The 20,898-nt window shown below is 38.1% G+C and overlaps 1 protein-coding gene across 5 annotated transcripts in view; it reads left to right on the top strand.

The window, feature by feature from the left end:
• The window catches only part of HIPK1 (homeodomain interacting protein kinase 1), a 48,891-nt gene that overhangs the window by 15,168 nt on the left and 12,825 nt on the right, over window positions 1–20,898 (top strand). For all 5 annotated transcript variants that reach the window (XM_015148660.3, XM_001111238.5, XM_077950770.1 and 2 more), the window contains exons 3-10: window positions 8,720–8,843; window positions 10,596–10,715; window positions 11,480–11,566; window positions 12,542–12,726; window positions 13,035–13,197; window positions 13,968–14,193; window positions 18,200–18,321; window positions 19,260–19,394. In XM_015148660.3, the coding sequence (XP_015004146.3) occupies window positions 8,720–8,843; window positions 10,596–10,715; window positions 11,480–11,566; window positions 12,542–12,726; window positions 13,035–13,197; window positions 13,968–14,193; window positions 18,200–18,321; window positions 19,260–19,394 (1,162 nt within the window). The remainder of the gene's footprint in view (window positions 1–8,719; window positions 8,844–10,595; window positions 10,716–11,479; window positions 11,567–12,541; window positions 12,727–13,034; window positions 13,198–13,967; window positions 14,194–18,199; window positions 18,322–19,259; window positions 19,395–20,898) is intronic.

Below are 20,898 nucleotides of genomic sequence, written 5' to 3'. Positions count from 1 at the left end.
GAACTCCTGACCTCAGGTGATCTGCCCTTGGCCTCCCAAAGTGCTGGGATTATAGGCGTGAGCCACTGCGCCTGGCCAATAATAGCCTTTTTTTTTTTTTTTTTTTTTTTTGAGATGGAGTCTTGCTCTGTTGCCAGGCTGGAGTGCAGTGGCACGATATGGGCTCACTGCAACCTCCACCTCCCAGGTTCAAGCAGTCCTGCCTCAGCCTCCCGAGTAGCTGGGACTATCGGTGCCACCATGCCCAGCTAATTTTTGTATTTTTAGTAGAGACAGGATTTCACCATGTTGGCCGGGATGGTCTTGATCTCTTGCCCTTGTGATGCACCGGCCTCAGCCTCCCGAAGTGCTGGGATTACAGGCATGAGCCACTGGGCCCAGCCAATAATAGCCATTCTTATGGGTGTGAAGTGGTATCTCACTGTGGTTTTGATTTGTATTTCCCTAATGATTAATGATGTTGAACATTTGTTTTATTTTGTTTTGTTTTGAGACAGAGTCCCACTTTGTCATCCAGGCTGGGGTGCAGTGGTGCGATCATGGCTTACTGCAGCCTTGACATCTCAGGCTCAAGCAGTCTTCCCACCTTAGCCTTTCGGTAGCTGGGACTATGGGCATGCACCCCCACACCTGACTAGTTTTTTGTAGTTTTAGTAGAGACAGGGTTTCACCGTGTTGCCCAGGCTGGTCTCAAACTCATAGGCTCAAGTGATATGCCCGCCTCAGTAACCCAAAGTGCTGGGATTACAGACATGAGCCACCATGCCCAGCCCGGCATTTTTTTATGTGTCTGACATTTGTATATCTTCTTTGGAGAAATGTCTATTTAAGTCCTTTCCTCGTTTATTGAATTGGGCTTTTTGTTGTTGAGTTGTATAGTCTATATACTAAATTTTCATCTATTCCTTGGGTTGCCTTTTTACCTGTTGATAGTGTTTGACACGGAAAAGTTTTTAACTTTGGTGAAGTGCAGTTTGTCTACTTTTTCTTTTGTTGCTTGTGCTTTTGGTGACTTACCCAAGAAGTCATTGTTAAATCAAAATCATACAGATTTTCCACTGTTTCCTGCTAAGAGTTTTATAGTTTTAGCTCTTTTATTTCAGTTTTTGATTCTTTGTTGATTTTTGTCTATGGTCCAAGTTACAAATCCAGTGTAATTCTTTGGCATGTGACTATTCAGTTCTTCAAACACCATTTGCTGAAAAGACTGTCCTTTCTGCATTGGGTGGTTTTGGCACACTTGTTGGAATCATTTGAACATATATACAAATAATTCTTATCTTCTATTGCTTTCCCATTTTCAGTTTTGGGCTGTCTATTCCATTAATCTATGTATGTCTGTATGCCAGTACCACACTGTTTTGATTATTGTAGCTTAGTAGTAAGTTTGAAATCAGGAAGTGTGAGACCTCCAACTTTATTCTTTTTCAAGATTGTTTTGGCTATTTGGGGTCTTTGAGAGTCCATATAAATTTTAGGATGGGTTTTTCTATTTTATACAAAAATCATAATTACTTTTTATTAAGGATAGCATTGAATCTGTAGATTGCTTTGGGTAGTGTTGACAGCTTAATATTAAGTCAGTCCATCCTTATTTCTTTATATCTTTTTACAGTTTTTTTTTTTTTTTTTTTTTTTTTTTTGAGATGGAGTCTTGCTCTGTCGCCCAGGCTGGAGTGCAGTGGCCGGATCTCAGCTCACTGCAAGCTCCACCTCCCAGGTTTACGCCATTCTCCTGCCTCAGCCTCCCGAGTAGCTGGGACTACAGGCGCCCGCCACCTCGCCCGGCTAGTTTTTTGTATTTTTTAGTAGAGACGGGGTTTCACCGGGTTAGCCAGGATGGTCTCGATCTCCTGACCTTGTGATCCGCCCGTCTCGGCCTCCCAAAGTGCTGGGATTACAGGCTTGAGCCACCGCGCCCGGCCTTTTTACAGTTTTATAAAACTGGTGATTTTTACTTGAGGTGAGGTAAAGAAACTCTTAGAGCCTTCGTTTTCTGGTTTTATGCTGCCCTAGGCAACCTTGGCTAACTTTAAGAATCTCATCTCCATTTATTTATTTATGCCTTGGGAGATTTAAGTTCCAACTACATTTGCTTTTTAATACTCTCCTTTGAGCAGTCTCACCACCAGCCACACCCACATACATATATATAGCATACTCTACTGGTGAACTGAAGAGTTCAGCACAGCATCCCATTTTGAGTCCTCAGGAGGGACTAGGCAGACCACAGCTGAAGGAGGAAGGCTGATCAGCTTTTCCTTTCTGTCTTCACTGTGTGTACAGGTGTTCTTTAAGTACTTGTTTGCCCTGTCAAAGACAAAGTGCATTCTCTTGTGATAACAGAGTAGTTTTTAAATTGAAAAAGAGAGAGCAATAGGAGATAAATATTTTTTGACTTTGTTATAATTGGGGCATGTTAATACAAAATAAAACGAATTATTTGACTGCTTAGCTTTCTGTAATATGTAATTCTTTTGAATAATTTTCAATGTTAGGTTGCTGATCTTTGTATTTTTTTATCCTTTTAATTTAAGCTGTCAATTGATTCATTTTGGTTTTTTTTTTATAGAAACTACAATTTTCAAATCGTCAAAGTTACCTTCGACAAAGCTTTCTTTAAATTCACTGCATTATAGTTGTTGAGTGTAATTTTAAGTGGAGCTAAGTTTGCCTCTTAAAAACAGGAGTTCATTCTGTGTGTTACTGAGTAATTACTCTGTATACTGAAGTTCAGTACCCAGGGCTTGACTGTGTTTAGGATTTAACATGAGTGTTCTGTTGTGTCACAGTAATACTTGATAATGAGCCTAAGGCAGATGGAATAGCAGCTCAGGCATTCCTTCTTTATCACTAGTTTTATCCGCAATGGTCCTCTTAAGCTTCTTTCATGTTGCTTTGTTGCTGTATTAGAGACCATTAAGTCCTCACCCTTCTGTCTTTCAAAAAACCTCTGTGAAATCCTTTTGGCTGGTGAAGCATTCTGACTCCAAAGCTAGTCCTCCTCTTACCCTCCTTTTTAGTTTACATTGCATTGTCTTTCTGATAACTTGCCAAAGTATCAGCTCACATAAATTTGCCACCTCGCTGTGTCCATTGGTCCTGGGCATGGCTAAATGATTCAGGCAGTGGAAATAATATACTTTATTCTCTGGCTCACTGTAAATGTGCACAGACTCCAAGCAAAGCTCCTGTCTTTGGGGCTTGAGTTTTAGAGACAAAGGTTTGCCATGCTTACAAGCTGAATGTTTTTCCCTACTGAACTAGCCAGCCTTTATTTCAAGCTGAATCACTTTGTTACTTATGGAAGGAAAAGGTCTAGAGAAGGAGAATGTATCTTCCATTTATCCTAGACAAACAAATAATCTAATTTCCTCTGACAGTCAAACTATAGTTTCACCTAAGCCACTGATGCAGGAAGTTAGGTTTTAAGTAACCTCTGTAATCTGGTAAGTAAGTAGGTTTGATGTCTCTGAGATAGGAAGAAAGAAATGAGAATGTTCATGGAAATAATCAGTGATTTGTGTTAAATGATTCTAACCTTAGCTTGCTCTGGGTGCCAGTGAAATTAACCTCAACAATGTTGGTTGGAAGAATTTTTCAACTTAAAGAAGTTTGAAGCTGGGGAACCAAAAGGCAGGGATTGTTGTTTCTATCACTTAACTGTAATAACTAAAGCCTGTTTAGTATTTGTTTTTTAAGGATGGGATGTGTTTCAGAGAGGAGACTTGCCGTCTTCAAAGCACAATCAATGCCATTTTCCTACTGAAGTGAACACGGCCAGTTTTAAACAGTTTCTTTCACTTTCCTGTGCTTCTGTAGATAACCTTTTTTACTGCCCAGTTGTTAGAATGTTAAAGCTGGAAAGGGACCTGGAAGAGTAATTATCTAACTCCGCTTCCTTATTATACAAATGAGGTAGAACCAGAATTTTACTTGTCTATAGAGTTTATACTGAGGGATTAAGAAATAATGAGGCCAACAGGAAAGATGTAATGAAAATAATTCTAATAATTATAATCTGGATGCACAGTTTAAAGTATTCAGTTCTTAGAGATGAACCTGCCCTAGTGATGCCTTACTGTTCAGTAAAGTAGAAAATAACTTGTCTTTTTGCTTCGTAGAGTTTGGGTAAGTCTAACATTTATAGGCCCAAATAATACAAAGCCCTCAATGAACTAAGCAGCCTTACTGGTTTTTTGTTTATTTTTGAGACAGGGTCTCAGGCTGGAGTGCAGTGGTGCAATCATGGCTCACTGCAGCCGTGACCTCCTGGGCTCAAGTGATCCTCCCACCTCAGCTTCCCGAGTAGCTAGAACTACAGGCACGCACCACCATACCTGGCTAATTAAAAAAATTTTTTTGGTAGAGATTGGGTCTTGCTGTGTTGCCCAGGCTGGTCTCAAACTCCTGCTTAAGTGTTCCTCCTGCCTTGGCTTCCCAGAGTGCTGGGATTATAGGTGTGAACTGCCGTTTCTGGCTGTATATATATATATATATATATATTTTTTTTTTTTAACTGCTTTCCTTTTTTGTTTTTCCTTTTGCTATTTGCCTTTTTATAAGGTGGATATGGTAGAGTTGCTGTTTTGACTGAGCTTTTGCTGGAAATCCTTAACTGCTTTTGTCACTCCAAAAGCAGGGTGAGACCAAATGAAAAAACTTTCAGCCAATCTTCAGTTTGTTTTTAAAAAACGGGACTTGGGGGCTGTGGGAAGTGATATTTTCCTTAATTTCCCAGAAAACTTTAAGCTCTAGACAGTTATATTATTGCTACTTCCCCCCTACCCCCCGACGCAGTTTCTCTCTTACACCCAGTCTGGAGTGAATTTATGTAATCTCGACTCACTGCAACCTCCACCCCCTCAGGTTCAAGCAATTCTCCTGCCTCAGCCTCCGGAGTAGCTGGGATTACAGGCACCTGCCACCACACCCAGCTAATTTTTGTATTTTTAGTAGAGACTGGGTTTCACCATGTTGGCCAGGCTGGATTTGAACTCCTGACCTCAGTCTATCCACCCATCTCGGCCTCCCATAGTGCTAGGATTACAGGCGTGAGCCACTGCGCCTGGCCTATTATTGCTGCCTTTTAAAAAAGGAAGTTATAGAGTGGCCTGGCCATTCTTTGTGACCTGCCTTTTGGACTTTAAAATGTCTTTCTAGTATGGTAAGAATAGCAAAATCAATATGCTGCCCTCCAATTGATGCTTTGGAATGTTCTAAACCCAGTTTTTATTTTGGCACATAGCCAGTTGTGCTCCCCCTGCCAGCTATTTTTGGCACTGTCATGAACTTGGAAATTAATGATTCTGCTCACTAGGAGTAGAAAATTTTGTTCCTTTTCAATTTTAGAAAAGCTTTTATGTTGTTTCTGGGTAGTCTTACTCACTAGCTTATTAATGCGCTTGTCAAACTTGTGCAGTGTTAAAAACATGCCCTTATGGTTGAGATTTCATTGAACTCTGAAATTCCATCAGTAATATGTGCTTTTAGCCACCTGTAACAGGAATATCACTTTTGAGGGTTACTTCTTCTCTTTTTTCTTTTCTTTTTTTGAGACAGAGTCTTACTCTGTCACCCAGGCTGGAATGCAGTGGCAGGCACCATGTTGGCTTACTGTAACCTCCGTCCTGGGTTCAAGCAATTCTCCTGCCTCAGCCTCCTGAGTAACTGGGATTACAGGCACCCGTCACCACACCTGGCTAATTTTTTATATTTTTAGTAGAGATGGGGTTTCACCATGTTGGCCAGGCTGGTCTGAAACTCCTGACCTCAAGTGATCCACCCGCCTTGGCCTCCCAAAGTGCTGGGATTACAGGCGTGAGCCACCACACCTGGCCAGTTATTTCTTTGGTAAACAAAACCACAGTTCAAATTAAATACTACAAAAACTGATGATATTGGTTGTTCCATCCATAGCTGTTAAAAAGTGTAAGCCTGAAGAGGCTTGGGTTGACTGCTATTTCTGTTTAAGGATCAGAAAAGCTTTCAGGCCCTGTGGAGTCCCCAGATTTACTATTTTCTAAGGGCCACTATTTATGTATAAATACTAGGGGGGAATTTTTTTTTCTTTCCTTCTATGCCTAGTTTGCTTAGATGGGGAGGGATATTCTTATTTAGGGAAATTATATTCTCCATGCTTAATCCTTGCCTTCCTTCCCTCAACCCCCTGCACATATACACAAAGCAACAATAAGCACATATCACTTGAAAGTAGTTTGAGAAACCTAAGTATTCTGTGAGGGGACATGGCCAGTTAGATGGTTCTTCATGGAGAGATCTGTTTTCCATTTAACTCCTGTTACATGAGGAATCTGGATCTGGATCTGGATCTGGAATGTCCTTATAGATTGTAATTCCATGACTTGTAAGAAGGAAAGGAAATTCTTTGGAGAAGATGATCAAGTGCCTAAGAGCCGAAATCTTGGATCCAGATAGCTTGAGTACCATCCTTTTTCTTTTGTTGAGACGGAGTCTTGCTCTGTTGCCCAGGATGGAGTGCAGTGGCACGATCTCAACTCACTGCAACTTACGCCTGCCGAGTTTAAGTAATTCTCCTGCCTCAGCCTCCAAGTAGTTGGGATTACAGCCGCCCGCCATCATGCCCAGCTAATTTTTGTATTTTTAGTAGAGATGGAGTTTCACCATGTTGACCAGGCTGTTCTTGAACTCCTGACCTCAAGCAGTCCACTCACCTTGGCCTCCGAAAGTGCTGGGATTACAGGCGTGAGCCACTGCGCTGGCCAAGGGCACCATCTTTTAGTAGTTGTATAGCCTTCAGCAAGTTGCTTTAACCTCTTGGTGCCCAGTTTCTTCATCTGTAAAATGGAGAATAATATTTTTATTACATAGAATCTAAGGTGCCATTGATTATAAGATACAACATTATTTTTGTATCACTTAAAAAAGGAAAAGCACTGCCATTAAACTAAAATATACCATCATTTGTAAGAATCTTAATTTCAGAGGTGCTGAAATGTAAAAAGATGTGTATCTTAGAATTGATGACGTATAATAATAATACTTTGATAGGATTGTTGTAAGGATTAAGTGACTCAACATTTATAAAGAACTTAGAACAGTACATGGCACACAATAGGCACTATTTATGTGTCATTTATTATTATTGTTATTAGTATTTACCTATTATTTTCTTTTTGAACCTACTTATTGCTTAATTACTCACAGTTTGACAATTGCCCTTGTATTCCACCATGTCAAGTATAAATTTATATATATGAGTATGTACTTTTACTTATTGAGAAACAGTGTAATGCATAATATACTCAACTCTGGAGCCAGACTGCAGGGATTCAAGTCCTAGCTCTGCCACTTATTTGACTGTGACTCTAGGCCAATAACTTAATATTTCTTTTTCTCAATTTCTTTTTATACAATGGGGATAATTCTATTTTAGTTGTGTTCATGTATATAAAGGTCTGAGTTTATGGATTACCTTAGTCATCTTTTTAAGGTTCCCTAGTGTTTTATTTCTCACTTGGACTGTTAATGAAAATGAATATTTCTAAAAAGCACACTGAAAGTTCAGAGTCTTAAAATAATGGTAATATAATAATGTTATTATATCTAACACCTATTAGTATTTACCATGTGCCATGCACTGGTGTAAAAGCTTTCATATATTTATTTAAGCTTCACAACAACTCTTGTGTGGTGGGAACTCTTACTGTCACCATTTTATAGATGAGGAACCTGAGGCACAGAGATATCAAGTAATACACCCACAACTGTTAAATGATGGTACTAGGATTCAAACCCTGACAGTCTGGCTCTAGAGAGTGTGCTGTCAACACCATGTCTCTTCAGAAGGCCTTTCTTATTTTTTTTTTTTTCCAGAAGGCATTTCTGTCATGAGGAGTTATTTATTGACCAGGGTTTTTTTTTTTTTTTTCGCTCTGTCGCCCACGCAGGAGTGTAGTTGTGTGATCTTGGCTCACTGCAACCTCTACCTCCTGGGTTCAAGCGATTCTTTTGTCTCAGCCTTCTGAGTAGCTGGTATTACAGGCGCCCACCACCATGCCTGGCTAATTTTTTTATTTTTAGTAGATTCGGGGTTCTGCCGTATTGGCCAAGCTGGTCTCGAACTCCTGACCTCAGGTGATCCGCCCGCTTCAGCTTCCCAAAGTGCTGGGATTACAGGCATGAGCCACTGTGCCCAGCTGACCAGGTCTTTTAATTGATTTTGTGTGTGTGTGTATGTGTGTGTGTGATTGAAAAGTTTCTAGGAATAATAATAAAAAAGACCTATTATCCCTTATCTGTGATTGCAAAATTCAGAAAGCTCTCATAAATGAAAATTGTTCTTTAAGTTTGGTACAAATTCATTTAATTGGCAAGGCCTGACTTGAACCATTGTAAAGCTATTTGAAGTCTTTATTTAACCAATTTAGTATGACTGTTCCATGTTTTGTTGCAGAAATATTAATGTGTTTGATTATAGGGCACTGCACTGAACTCCACTGGGATTATTATATAATATGTACTTTGTGTTCTGCATTACCTTTCTGAAATTCAAAATATTCTGTATTCCAAAACACATCTGGCCCTGAGTTTCAGATGATAGATTGTATACCAAAGATTTTTTTCCATTTCATTGAATAAATATTCCTTTAGCTAATACTAAAACAGGACTTAGTCATGTAGTTAATTTTCCCAAATAATGTTTATTTTTTTATCTGATATTTTTTGTTTTTGCTAGAGCTCCTGAAATTATTCTTGGGTTACCATTTTGTGAAGCTATTGATATGTGGTCACTGGGCTGTGTGATAGCTGAGCTGTTCCTGGGATGGCCTCTTTATCCTGGTGCTTCAGAATATGATCAGGTAAAAGTGTTTATTTGGATGGAAATAGAATGCAAGTAGTTACTTGTGAAATAGATTCTAGAGAAAGAGAAGTACTAAGTACTACTGAAGTATTTAGATAATAGGGAAAGAGTAGTCCAATTACTACTAAAGAACTTTTTAAAGAATAGTAGAATTTTCTCTTCCTGCCTTTTAGGCTAAAGTATGTTTGCAATTCTATAATAAAAAAAAGAATTTTATTTTATATTACTTAAGGTTGATACTTTGCTAGATCTGTAATGATTTATTAGAGACTTAACTTTCATTAACTAATGTGCTTTGTGAGTTAGGAAAGTAGAGTAAGGATGAGGAACTGGAATTTTAAGAGAAATTCTACTTACTCAGAGCTATTATAATTTTCCTTTACACATGATACAGTGAAGTACTTTCTTCAGACTGAAACACTTTAGGTCCCAGAAGCTGTGACATACTGGGTCTCTAAGATAGGATTTAGAAAGGAAATCATCTGAGTTGTAGTAATAGATGATCTGTATCTCAAAATAGACAAACTTTAGGAGATACACTATAATTTCCTAAGGAATTTGTCCATTAAGGGAAAATGTTTTACCGTGGAAGTAAATTGTGAGTTCTCATTTCTTGTTATTTTTTTTCTTTTTGTTTTTTTTGAGATGGAGTCTTGTTCTGTCACCCAGGCTGGAGTGCAATGGTGCGATCTCGGCTCACTGCAACCTCTGCCTCCCTGGTTCAAGCAATTCTCCTGCCTCAGCCTCCCGAGTAGCTGGGATTACAGGTGCCCCCCCGTCACGACCAGCTAATTTTTGTATTTTTTAGTAGAGACGGGGTTTCACCATGTTGGCCAGGCTGGTCTTGAACTCCTGACTTCAGGTGATCTGCCGGCCTTAGCCTCCCAAAGTGTTGGGATTACAGGTGTGACCACTGTGCCCAGCCTTCTTCTTATTTTTAAAAAATGTTTCTACCCTTTATGATGTGAGCTCCTTGAGGGTAGAGATTGTTTCATATCACTGGTATATCCTCAGCTCCTAACACTATGTCTGGTACACAGTCAGTACACAAGTTTTTTTTTGTTTGTTTTTAAGTTTTTATTTTTTTAGAGACAGTCTTGCTCAGTCACCCAGGCTGGCATGTAGGTGTGGTCATAGCTTACTGTAGCCTCTGGCTCCTGGGCTTAAACGATCCTCTCACCTCAGCCTCCCAGATAGATGGGACTACAGGTGCATGCCACCTTGCTTGGCTAATTCTTTTATTTTTTGTAGAATTGGGGATCTTGCTATATCAGCCTAGGGTGGTCTCAAACTCCCGGTCTCAAGCTATTCTCCTGCCTTGTCCTCCCAAAGTACTGGGATTACAGGTGTGAGCCCCCATGCCTGGTCTATATTGTCAAATATCTTTACATGTCCATAAATATACTTCTACCTTATTTACAATGTCTGCGTGGTATTTTGGTTTCCAGTTATAGGATTTAGAAAGGAAGTTATCTGAGTTGTAGTAGATTCCACAGATTTGAAGTATTAGAAGTCCACAGGAAAAGCAAAGATTATAGCCAAAATTTTCAAAACTGGATTTCCTTGTAAACAATGGATACAGTAGCTGTGGATGGGTTAGTATATATAGGTATTTACAGATAAATTTCAGTTGTATTGATTAAAGAATTGATTTCTTCTTTTGCCTAAAGTTAATAATGTTTTAGTGTAAAAGTCTTTAATAATTTCCCTTTTCACTTCAAATAGATGTTTAATGGTTTTGATGTTTCAGATTCGTTATATTTCACAAACACAAGGCTTGCCAGCTGAATATCTTCTCAGTGCCGGAACAAAAACAACCAGGTTTTTCAACAGAGATCCTAATTTGGGGTACCCACTGTGGAGGCTTAAGGTCTGTCTTCCCTACTATGCTTACGATTCCTGTACTCCACCCCTCATTCCCCAACTTTGAATTCAAAGTTTATTAAATTCTTCAGGTAGTGGAGGGACAGGAGAGGGGGAAACATTTTGAAAAATTATTTCTTTGTACCTGTTTGGCCTTATCCTCGGTTGAAAAACAAAACATTAAGTGCTAGTTCAGTTGGCTGAGGTTATTTTGTATGTGTTCAATCCGCAGCTGATAGAAAGTTTGGAGAGTAGTGCTCACCATTAAGTGATAGAACTGGAGACATTTAGTAATGACTGATTTTTAGAGAATTCTCAATGAACGTGATAAAATCACATAATTTTCTAACTGCCCACATTCAAGACTTCTGTATTTTTTCTTGAAACAAATACCTGCTTTTTACTTCTGAGTAATTTGACTAACTCTGTGACTGTGCCTCTAATCCTGTTGAACAGTTAGCGTTTGAGATATCAATTCATTTCAAAGTAGCTTTAAGAGAACAATGGTAGTGTCCCTTTTTACCTGACATTCTTCAGGAACTGTGCTGTATCATTACTTGCATGTTTATTTTATCACTGTTGAAAGGGTAGCTAGATATCAAGGTCACATCTGTCCACTGGAAGATTTTCTGATTGTGAATTACTTTCATGTTTTCCATCTATGGTTGGCAGGGTGACCACACTTGTCTCTTGTATTCTGGCTTTAGTTTTGAATAAAATGTGAAAATAACATACAGATGGAATTTAAGGAGGAGAATCTTTATTTTATAGACACCTGAAGAACATGAACTGGAGACTGGAATAAAATCAAAAGAAGCCCGGAAGTACATTTTTAATTGCTTAGATGACATGGCTCAGGTGAGTGCAGAAAGTTTCAGAAAGTCAGACATTTATTTTTAAGCAGAGACACACTTTTCTTGATTATACTGAAGACAAATTTAATGTTATCTTTCTAGTATTTGTTTTCAGTTTTTATAAAAAATGCATTAATATTCTGCCATGTATTAAAGGAACATTTAAATCCTAACCAAGTATATTTTTAGAATTACATATTTCTCTCTTGCTTTGCTTAACTGGTCTTGTTACATAGCAGTGTTTTAAAATATTATTGAAAGTTTCTTGTCCCATTTTCTCAAATACTTAAGAGCTATATTTATTGAGCACCTATTATGTTACAAACTCTGAACTCTTCACACTTACTTAATTTTTTCAACAGTAGAAACTTTTATATTTAGGTAGTAACAATCACTATTGCTTAACTACTTGTTCCAATTTTTTTTTTTTTTTTTTTTTTTGAGACAGAGTCTCATTCTATTGCCCAGGCTGGAGTGCGGTGGCATAATCTCAGCTCACTGCAACCTCTGCCTCCCGGGTTCAAGCGATTCTCCTGCCTCAGCCTCCCAAGTAGCTGGAATTACAGACATGTGTCACCATGCCCAGCTCATTTTTGTATTTTTTTAGTAGAGACGGGGTTTTGCCACGTTGGCCAGGCTGGGCCTCAAACTCCTGACCTCAGGTGATCCACCTGCCTTGGCTTCCCAAAGTGCTGGGATTACAGGCATGAGCCACCATGCCCAGCCCCCAAATTTTTAATGACAAGAAATTGTTTAGCTTTCTTCTACCACTAAATTTAGATGAAGATTTTAATTAAGCAGCATAAAAAGAGCTTCCTCCTGTGAAAATGATTACACTTTCATAAAAAGAATTTCCCCAGGTTTCTCTTTTGATCATAGTTTGGAGGGAAACACACACATAGTTTGGAGGGAAAGCAGCTATGTAGTGTCAGTGCTAAAGGTTAAGTGAAGAAGTATAATTCTGAATTTTCTTTGGAAGGTGAATATGTCCACAGACCTAGAGGGAACAGATATGTTGGCAGAGAAGGCAGACCGAAGAGAATATATTGATCTTTTAAAGAAAATGCTCACAATTGATGCAGATAAGAGAATTACCCCTCTAAAAACTCTTAACCATCAGTTTGTGACAATGACTCACCTTTTGGATTTTCCACATAGCAATCAGTGAGTATGGAATATTCTGGGGCTTTTGCCATGTGGTTCTTTGTTGAGTTATGCCTTAATAATAGCACTATCAAATGAGCCAGCCACTTTGGTGCTTATAAATCTGGCTCAGCAGTGCTTTTCTTTCTCATTGAAACTTCATAAGATAAAAATTAGATGTGTATTTTTCTTCCCTATGATTACACAGATTCTTGATTTATTTTATCTGAAAGTGATTGGGGAAAAAAAACTTTGATCCATGTTCATCTTGAGTTATTTGCTGTTTAAATCTCAGCGTTCATTTAATGAATCTTTAATCTCTTTTTCAGTGTTAAGTCTTGTTTTCAGAACATGGAGATCTGCAAGCGGAGGGTTCACATGTATGATACAGTGAGTCAGATCAAGAGTCCTTTCACTACACATGTTGCTCCAAATACAAGCACAAATCTAACCATGAGCTTCAGCAATCAGCTCAATACAGTGCACAATCAGGTATTCAGTAAATAATTTTGGAAACTCAAGCTTAAATGGGATAGAAACTAGTAAAAATACAGGGCAAGGTAAAGAACCAATTTTTGTTTTGGTGGTCTTGTTGCTTCTTAGAAATTCTCTACTTGACAAAAGTTGATGGAAAACAGGGTAGACTGATAATACGTACCAGGCACAGGCTAACTAAAGTTAAATATAAAGGCCTAATCCATGCCCTCATATGTTCAGCATCATCAAACAAATGGAGTCTGACTATTGTACTACTTACCGCTGTTAGTTGTACTAACTTTAGCCAAATGACTTTCTCCTTGTTAGGAGAAGGATTTTATATCTCTTGTTACTGTATTGAAAGGTTTCCAATCATTAACTTTCAGGGTGGTTTTGCATTTGTTTGCTGGCCAGTGATATTTACATTTAGGTTTGTTTCTGAAGATGTAAGCTTCCCAATTTCTTGACTGGGTGTCCTTTTTTAATGGAAGAGCCTACGAGATTTGGTGAGATCTTCCATCTGGCAATTTTTGTTCAGAAGTAGTTGGGGTTTGTGTAGCCACAGCCAGCATAGAACTATTTTTTTTTTTATTTGCTTATTTGACCTTGTAATATGCCTTCGATTTAGGGACTGGGAAAGTTTCTTAAGCAGAGAGTTATTTCAGAGGCAGCTAACATTACATTTTAAAACATTATTCTAAGTTTTTCTGGATAAATTCTCTATATGTAAAATTATTGTGTCTCTACTTAATACAAGTGTACAAATATAATCCTTTTGTTTTTAGGCCAGTGTTCTAGCTTCCAGTTCTACTGCAGCAGCTGCTACTCTTTCTCTGGCTAATTCAGATGTCTCGCTACTAAACTACCAGTCAGCTTTGTACCCATCATCTGCCGCACCAGTTCCTGGAGTTGCCCAGCAGGGTGTTTCCTTGCAGCCTGGAACCACCCAGATTTGCACTCAGACAGATCCATTCCAACAGACATTTATAGTATGTCCACCTGCGTTTCAAAGTAAGTGGGGAAACTCCTGTATCATATGGTATTGTATCAGACCTTCCTGCTTCAGGCAGCTCTAGTTGTTTAGTTCTGATCTTTACAAGTTTAAACTCTGTCTCTGATGATGAAGGTAACTAAAATTGGGTGATATCACAAAATGGGTTTTCCCTTTTTACATTGGCTATTTATCTAATTATGATGCTATCTGATGCATTATAACAGCTCAATTTATGTTTCCTTAATTGAATTGCCTCACACCAGTTTTCTTGCCCATTGAGTCCTTGTGTCAGTGTCATATGTCTTGTATAAGCATGTATCTGTCAATATGCAAAATCTATACAACTTGAAAAAAATTCGTTGTAAGCAGAATTGCTAAATATTGGATCCTATTTCCTGTATCATTCTATTATAAAAATTATGTTCCCAATAAAAAGTGATTTTATTGTAAAATGTAAATACCATGTTTAAGAATGTGGAAATGTCTTAAATTACTTAAGGATAGAAAAATCATTATTTACTGAACTAAAAAATCCTACAGGCTGAGGTGCTTGTGTGGGGCAGGCATTAAGATTATCTTCTTCAAGCTTATGAATCATACAGTTTCTTTTTTTTTTTTTTTTTGAGACGGAGTCTCGCTGTGTCTCCCAGGCTGGAGTGCAGTGGCCTGATCTCGGCTCACTGCAAGCTCCGCCTCCCGGGTTCACGCCGTTCTCCCGCCTCAGCCTCCCAAGTAGCTGAGACTACAGGCGCCCGCCACCACGCCCGGCTAGTTTTTTGTATTTTTAGTAGAGACGGGGTTTCACCATGTTAGCCAGGATAGTCTCGATCTCCTGACCTCGTGATCCACCCGCCTCGGCCTCCCAAAGTGCTGGGATTACAGGCTTGAGCCACCGCGCCCGGCCGCAGGTAGCATTTTTGCCTTTTTACATCAATTACTTACTGACTATGACTCTCTTGTTTGTTTGGTTTCTGACAGAGTTGGAGCAAGCAGAAGGAAAAGAGGGGCTAGGGAAGTCTGAAAGATTACCAGGAGGACAGGAGAGCAATAGCGATGTAAACCAGGGAGAAACCACAGGGAGAGCGGAGGAACAGATTCAAAATCCGTAAATGCACATTTAGCCTAACTTACCAAATTATTTTCTGCATATGCTTCATAATAGTAAATTCTGTAGTTGGGGTTGTCGTATGTTGAGTGATTCTTCCACTGAGCTTAGTAGATTAGCCACTTTTTTCACTACTTTTTCCAAAGAGTTTCATTGGAACAATTTTCAAATGTGGGACCCTGAAGTTTTCTGCTTCTTCTGAGATGATAAGAGATGAAGCAGAAGAACTTTTGAGTTCCTTTAACAAAACAAAATGTAAACTAAAGAAGTTAGAGGGGAAAAGTGGGATAACCCTTTTTACTATAATTAGGTAAGTATAAATTTTGACATTTTTCCTATCTAGGAAGTATAAATAACCTGAGGAGCTAGTAGAGCGTATTTAAAATTTTCCAAATGAAAAGGGAGTTTTAAAATTAAGGTGATGATGATGATGCCTGATATGTATTATTATATGCCAGATAATGTTCTAACTGCTTTTACATGTATTAATTTATCTTCACTAACAATTCTAGGAGGTAGGGTAATGTCATTATCTCCAATTTATAGATGAGAATTTTGAGCATGGTTCCTTCGTGTGCCCAAAGTCCTATAACTAATAATTGCAGAACCATGATTTGAACCCAGGCAGGGGAGTTCATAGCTTCTGTATTTTGAAGTGTTATTCCTCATTGCCCCTCAGTTCCCAGCCACCACTATTTGCTCATTTCTGTGCAGCAATGGTCTATTCCAGGTTGCCCACTTTTCTTGGGCCATCTGTTTTTTTACAAGATGCCTATACTTACAGGAGGATAGATCCTCATCAGTTAGGCAGTTTATTCTTTCCATACTTCACTGGTTCTTTATTTAAAGGACTATGTTCAATAAAACAAAATAATAACAAAAAATGAAACTATAATCCTTTTTAGGTCAGGAGCCAGGGAGAACCTTCCAACAGTGTTGCCTTTTGTTAAATTCTTTGTTCCCACTTTTGGGCTCAGCCTAAAGTACAATAGCAGTCTAATACATTAGAGTCACATTTGTAGGTCAGTACTATAAATACTACTTTCTATACTATCCTGGTTGGCCAAAATAGATACACATTTTGCTTAGTAGTAACTATTATTCTGTAATTTTGTCACTTTTGCTTTATCACCTTGGGGGCCATAGATGAACTTCTGAAGTAAACATTTCCTCCTAAATTTTACCAATTTGTAGGAGGCTATTATTATACAATACCAATGTCTTGTAGTTAGGCATGTATCCATGTCCTACTTTAGGCAAGAATTTTGTGTGGCTTAGCCTTATTAGATAACATTGCCTAATGAAGCATGGCTGGCAACTTTTTAATCTTGATATATGAATTTGTTACTTTTTATTTTTGTACAAGTAGAACTTAAAAGGATATTGTTAGTGTTTTAATTCCGATTTTACTATGCCCTCTTATTTTGTACATTGCTGGATTGTATTTTTCTTCATGACAGCCTGTTATTAAATTACTCATAAATTACTGAAGTGGAAAATTAGAAGACTGACTTGCTGAAAACAGCAGTATTAGGTCTATGAGTTATGCTTATTTGATACCTCCATAGCAATATTAAGAGAAATTAGTTGGTGATAGTTGAGAAAATGTCACTGAAGGAGTCTTTAATTAAAATCTTTATATCCTTACTTAACAAAATTGCAGATATTAGTGAGTTGGAAGTATAAAAGAAACTTAAATTCTTTATATTGCAAGTTTTGATAAAGTACAGAAGCAACTGAAGACTCTCAAGTCTTGGCAAAAAGAATTGTCTTTAGTTGTGCTTTTCCCCAGAAGGAGATCTGTTTGTAGGAAAGATTTATTCAACATTTGTTCTAAGAGCATAATGAATAAAAAAGAAGACATGATCATTGTTATAAAGGCACTGTTACAAAGAAGAATTCTTGATTTTCTTAGCTGTCCATTAACTACAAAAGAGCCCTATTAGATGTCAATGACAAGAGTAGATTTCTAAAATAAGTAGAAGAAAGTTTCTATAAACCAGAATGTCTGCTTTTAAAATATTCTTATCCTAGGCATAATTTTTTCAGTTCATGCCTGGTTAAGGATAAAATATATGTCTGATTTATGGACTAGGTTATATTTTTTGAGGAATGGGGAAAAATGTAAATAAAAAGGTAACTTAGATTATAAATTATTGAGCTTTTCATAATATTTTCTCATTCTCTAAAAGTTATATTTAAGCCTTTGCTTTTAAAGATTAGAGTTTTAAAATCAAGTTTTTTTTCCCCTAGTGGATTAAAAAGTGAATAATGCTGGGCGCAGTGGCTGACACCTGTAATCCCAGCACTTTGGGAGGCCAAGGTGGGCAGATCACGAGGTCAAGAGTTCGAGACCAGCCTGGCCAACATGGTGAAACCCTGTCTCTACTAAAAATACAAAAATTAGACGGGCGTGGTGGCACACGCCTGTAGTCCCAGCTACTTGGGAGGCTGTGGCAGAAGAATCGCTTGAACCTGGGAGGCAGAGGTTGCAGTGAGCCCAGATCACGCCTCTGCACTCCAGCCTGGGTGACAGAGCGAGACTCTGCCTCAAAAAAAAAAAAAAAAACAAAAAGAAAAAGTGAATGTAATTTACTAAGTGAAGGCTTGTTTTTGCCTGTACTGTTAATGGAGATGGGATGAATATTGTGTTTTAAATTTTGTAGTGTAAAAAAAATTTAGAATTCCTTTAAGCCAACCCTCACTATATCAAACATCTTTCTATTAAAAAACTGAGGGGAACAGTCTCCCTTTTCTTAACTTCCAAGACTTCTGTGAATGAAACTTCTTTATTTTAAGTGTCTAGGACTAAAATCTGAATAGTGGATTATTTGAACAGAAAAGCTGAAAACAAAATAATCTAAAACAGTACTCCCAGACCCAGCAAAACTATTTCACTGTGATGCTGTTTTCAACAGCTGGACTACAAGCAACAGCAAAGCATTCTGGATTCCCTGTGAGGATGGATAATGCTGTACCAATTGTACCCCAGGCACCAGCTGCTCAGCCACTACAGATTCAGTCAGGAGTTCTTACGCAGGTAAAAGCTAGAGCAATGTGGATACTCAGTATTGCTAAACACTGTTGAGATTCAGATATTTTGTCCTAGAAAATGGCATTTCGTTTGACTCTAAGATCTTTCTTGGTCATGATTCAGTGGACTTAAAATGAAACATCTCTATGGAACAATATACTCATTCCTAACACTATTGCAAGTGTGCCATCGTCTTCCCTAGACTTGCAGGGAAAAATATCCAGACATTCTTGAGAAATGGTCTTCTGAGTAAGTTTAGTTTAATTTTGCGGGATGAAGTGTTTTTTTTTTGTTGTTGTTTTTTAAATGTTGGAGCTCATATAAAGATAAGTATATATGCAGCATTTTGATTCTAAAATATAAGGTTCCACTTTTGCACCCTTTGTGTCCCTTTTGCTCACTCTTAGAATATCACAGTTGAGAGGCTGGATCACATCAGGATGCCCCTTCATGTATTACATTCCTTCATTCTTTGTGTTTAACCAGACTGTAGAAAGCTTTAAAACTTTATGCTTGCTATGGAACATTCGACTAAGATGATAGAGAAAATAGTGAAGTATTTAAATAGCAACAAACAGTATATTTTATATTTTATATATAAATGTTTGTGGCCTATGACACATAGGAAATTCTCAAATCCAAAAACCCTATTTTGTGAACAGGAGGAAGAATTCTTAATAAATGTCTTTGTTTCATAGAACTGATGCCCTGAATCTAGCCCAAGGAGGATTCCTATATTTCTTTGTTTTAGGCCATTGGCATTTGACTTTGTGGGCCAGTGCTGTACAAAGTTGAAGGGGGGAAGTCGTGTTTGGTATATGCATTTTAGGTGCTATCAAATTACTGTTCATTGTCAGTAATAACTGGGGGGAATGAGAACCCTTCTGAATCCAGATGTCCTGCCTCCGTGTTTGTTTCACTCACCTGCCTAATCTACGTTTCAGGGAAGCTGTACACCACTAATGGTAGCAACTCTCCACCCTCAAGTAGCCACCATCACACCGCAGTATGCGGTGCCCTTTACTCTGAGCTGCGCAGCCGGCCGGCCGGCGCTGGTTGAACAGACTGCTGCTGTACTGGTAATTCCCCTCACTTGATTGTGTTACTAACGGAGTTTCTTTGGTTTCTTTCTTTTTTGTTTTTTCCTGTTTGTTTTTGTTCTGTTTTTTTCTGGTTTTTTTCAAAAAAAATTTTTAGCTTAGTCTTTGCAGAGGGCATGGAAGCATGTGCCATCTTGTGGCTGTGTTCTTGCTACATCTTTTAATGTCTCATTGTTTTCCTCCCCAACATTTGCTGTAGCACTGTCTGACTGATGGTTATATGGCTCTGTAAGGAGCCAGATCCCATGATTCTTCTTTGCCAGCCTAGTGTGATAAAAGCTCTCAATATAGCCTCAGAAGAGCTTCAACACTGTTACTTGTTTTCTGCCTTATCTTTTACCCTCTGACCCTTGAGCATGAAGGAAGTGGCCTTTAATTTGGCTCAGCTACAGGTACCCGGATGGCCAAAATTGAACTCCTTGGCAAGGTAGCTTTCTCCTTTTTTTGCTGTTTTAAGGTTCTAAAACTTTTCTGCACGTGGAAATGCTTAAGATGCTCTTAATTTATTATCAGTTGATATTAACCATCTTTCTATGGGCACATGAAGATAGCTCTTTTTGCCACTCATGATCAGTGGCAGCTTATATCTTACATTTAAAGATATTCCCTTTAGAATGTAGATCATATTGGAGGTCATATTGTTGGTTGAAATTAAAAGTGAACACATTTTTAGGAGTTTTGGGAAGAATTAATTATTTTACAAATAGGTCTTTATACAAAGGTTGAAAGTATGGCCAACAAACTATGCAAATACATATGCAAATACAATATCTTTGTTATTAAAAGTCACGGGGAATAGTTACTTAATATAGCTGCAGTTGTAGTATTGGGCTTAGAGACAGAAAAAACAAACAAGACTTTGAGGTGTGTTTCAGGATTTGTAACCTTAAGAGTGATTTTTTGGATGTGTTTTGGTTTATTTGGGGAGTTAGAATTATTTATTGGATATCCAGCATTTTATCATTTGAAATTTAAAATTAGGTAAGCATCCAAAAACCTGAAAGGCACTATTGAATCCTGTTATTTCTCTGTTTTCAAAGTTGCTTTAAATTTCTTTTGTTGTTTCTTAAGTATTCATGTGAGTGAAAACACTTCCAGAAACATACTTTGGTTGGAATTTGGTTTTCAGTTTAAAAGTCTTTGTCACTTCCACATTAATTTTCTTGTGAGCATAAAACCTGAGTGTGAGGGAGTCAGATATATTTCCAACTCGATTGATCGAAGCCGCTGGTTTTAACTCACTCATCTGTAGTTTCGAGGTTGGAATGCTAGTTGACACTTCTCCTTTGCTGCTTCTCTTAAGTTTGCACTAGCCATTTGCTAAGCTTTGCATATTTTTGTTCTTCCTCTGTCAAAACAGTTCGTCGCTTGGAACGCCAGATTTCTGCCTCACATTGGAATGTTATTTCTTGCTTTGTATTAAACTACATGCTTTGTCTTGTGCAGGTGTTGGCTTATGGAAAGACGCATGGTGTGACTTAAC

Source organism: Macaca mulatta, chromosome 1 (assembly GCF_049350105.2).
Source record: "Macaca mulatta isolate MMU2019108-1 chromosome 1, T2T-MMU8v2.0, whole genome shotgun sequence".
In the NCBI taxonomy this organism is placed as follows: Eukaryota; Metazoa; Chordata; class Mammalia; order Primates; family Cercopithecidae; genus Macaca; species Macaca mulatta.
Note: the sequence above shows the minus strand (reverse complement) of the source record. Positions and strands in the feature narration are given on the sequence as shown.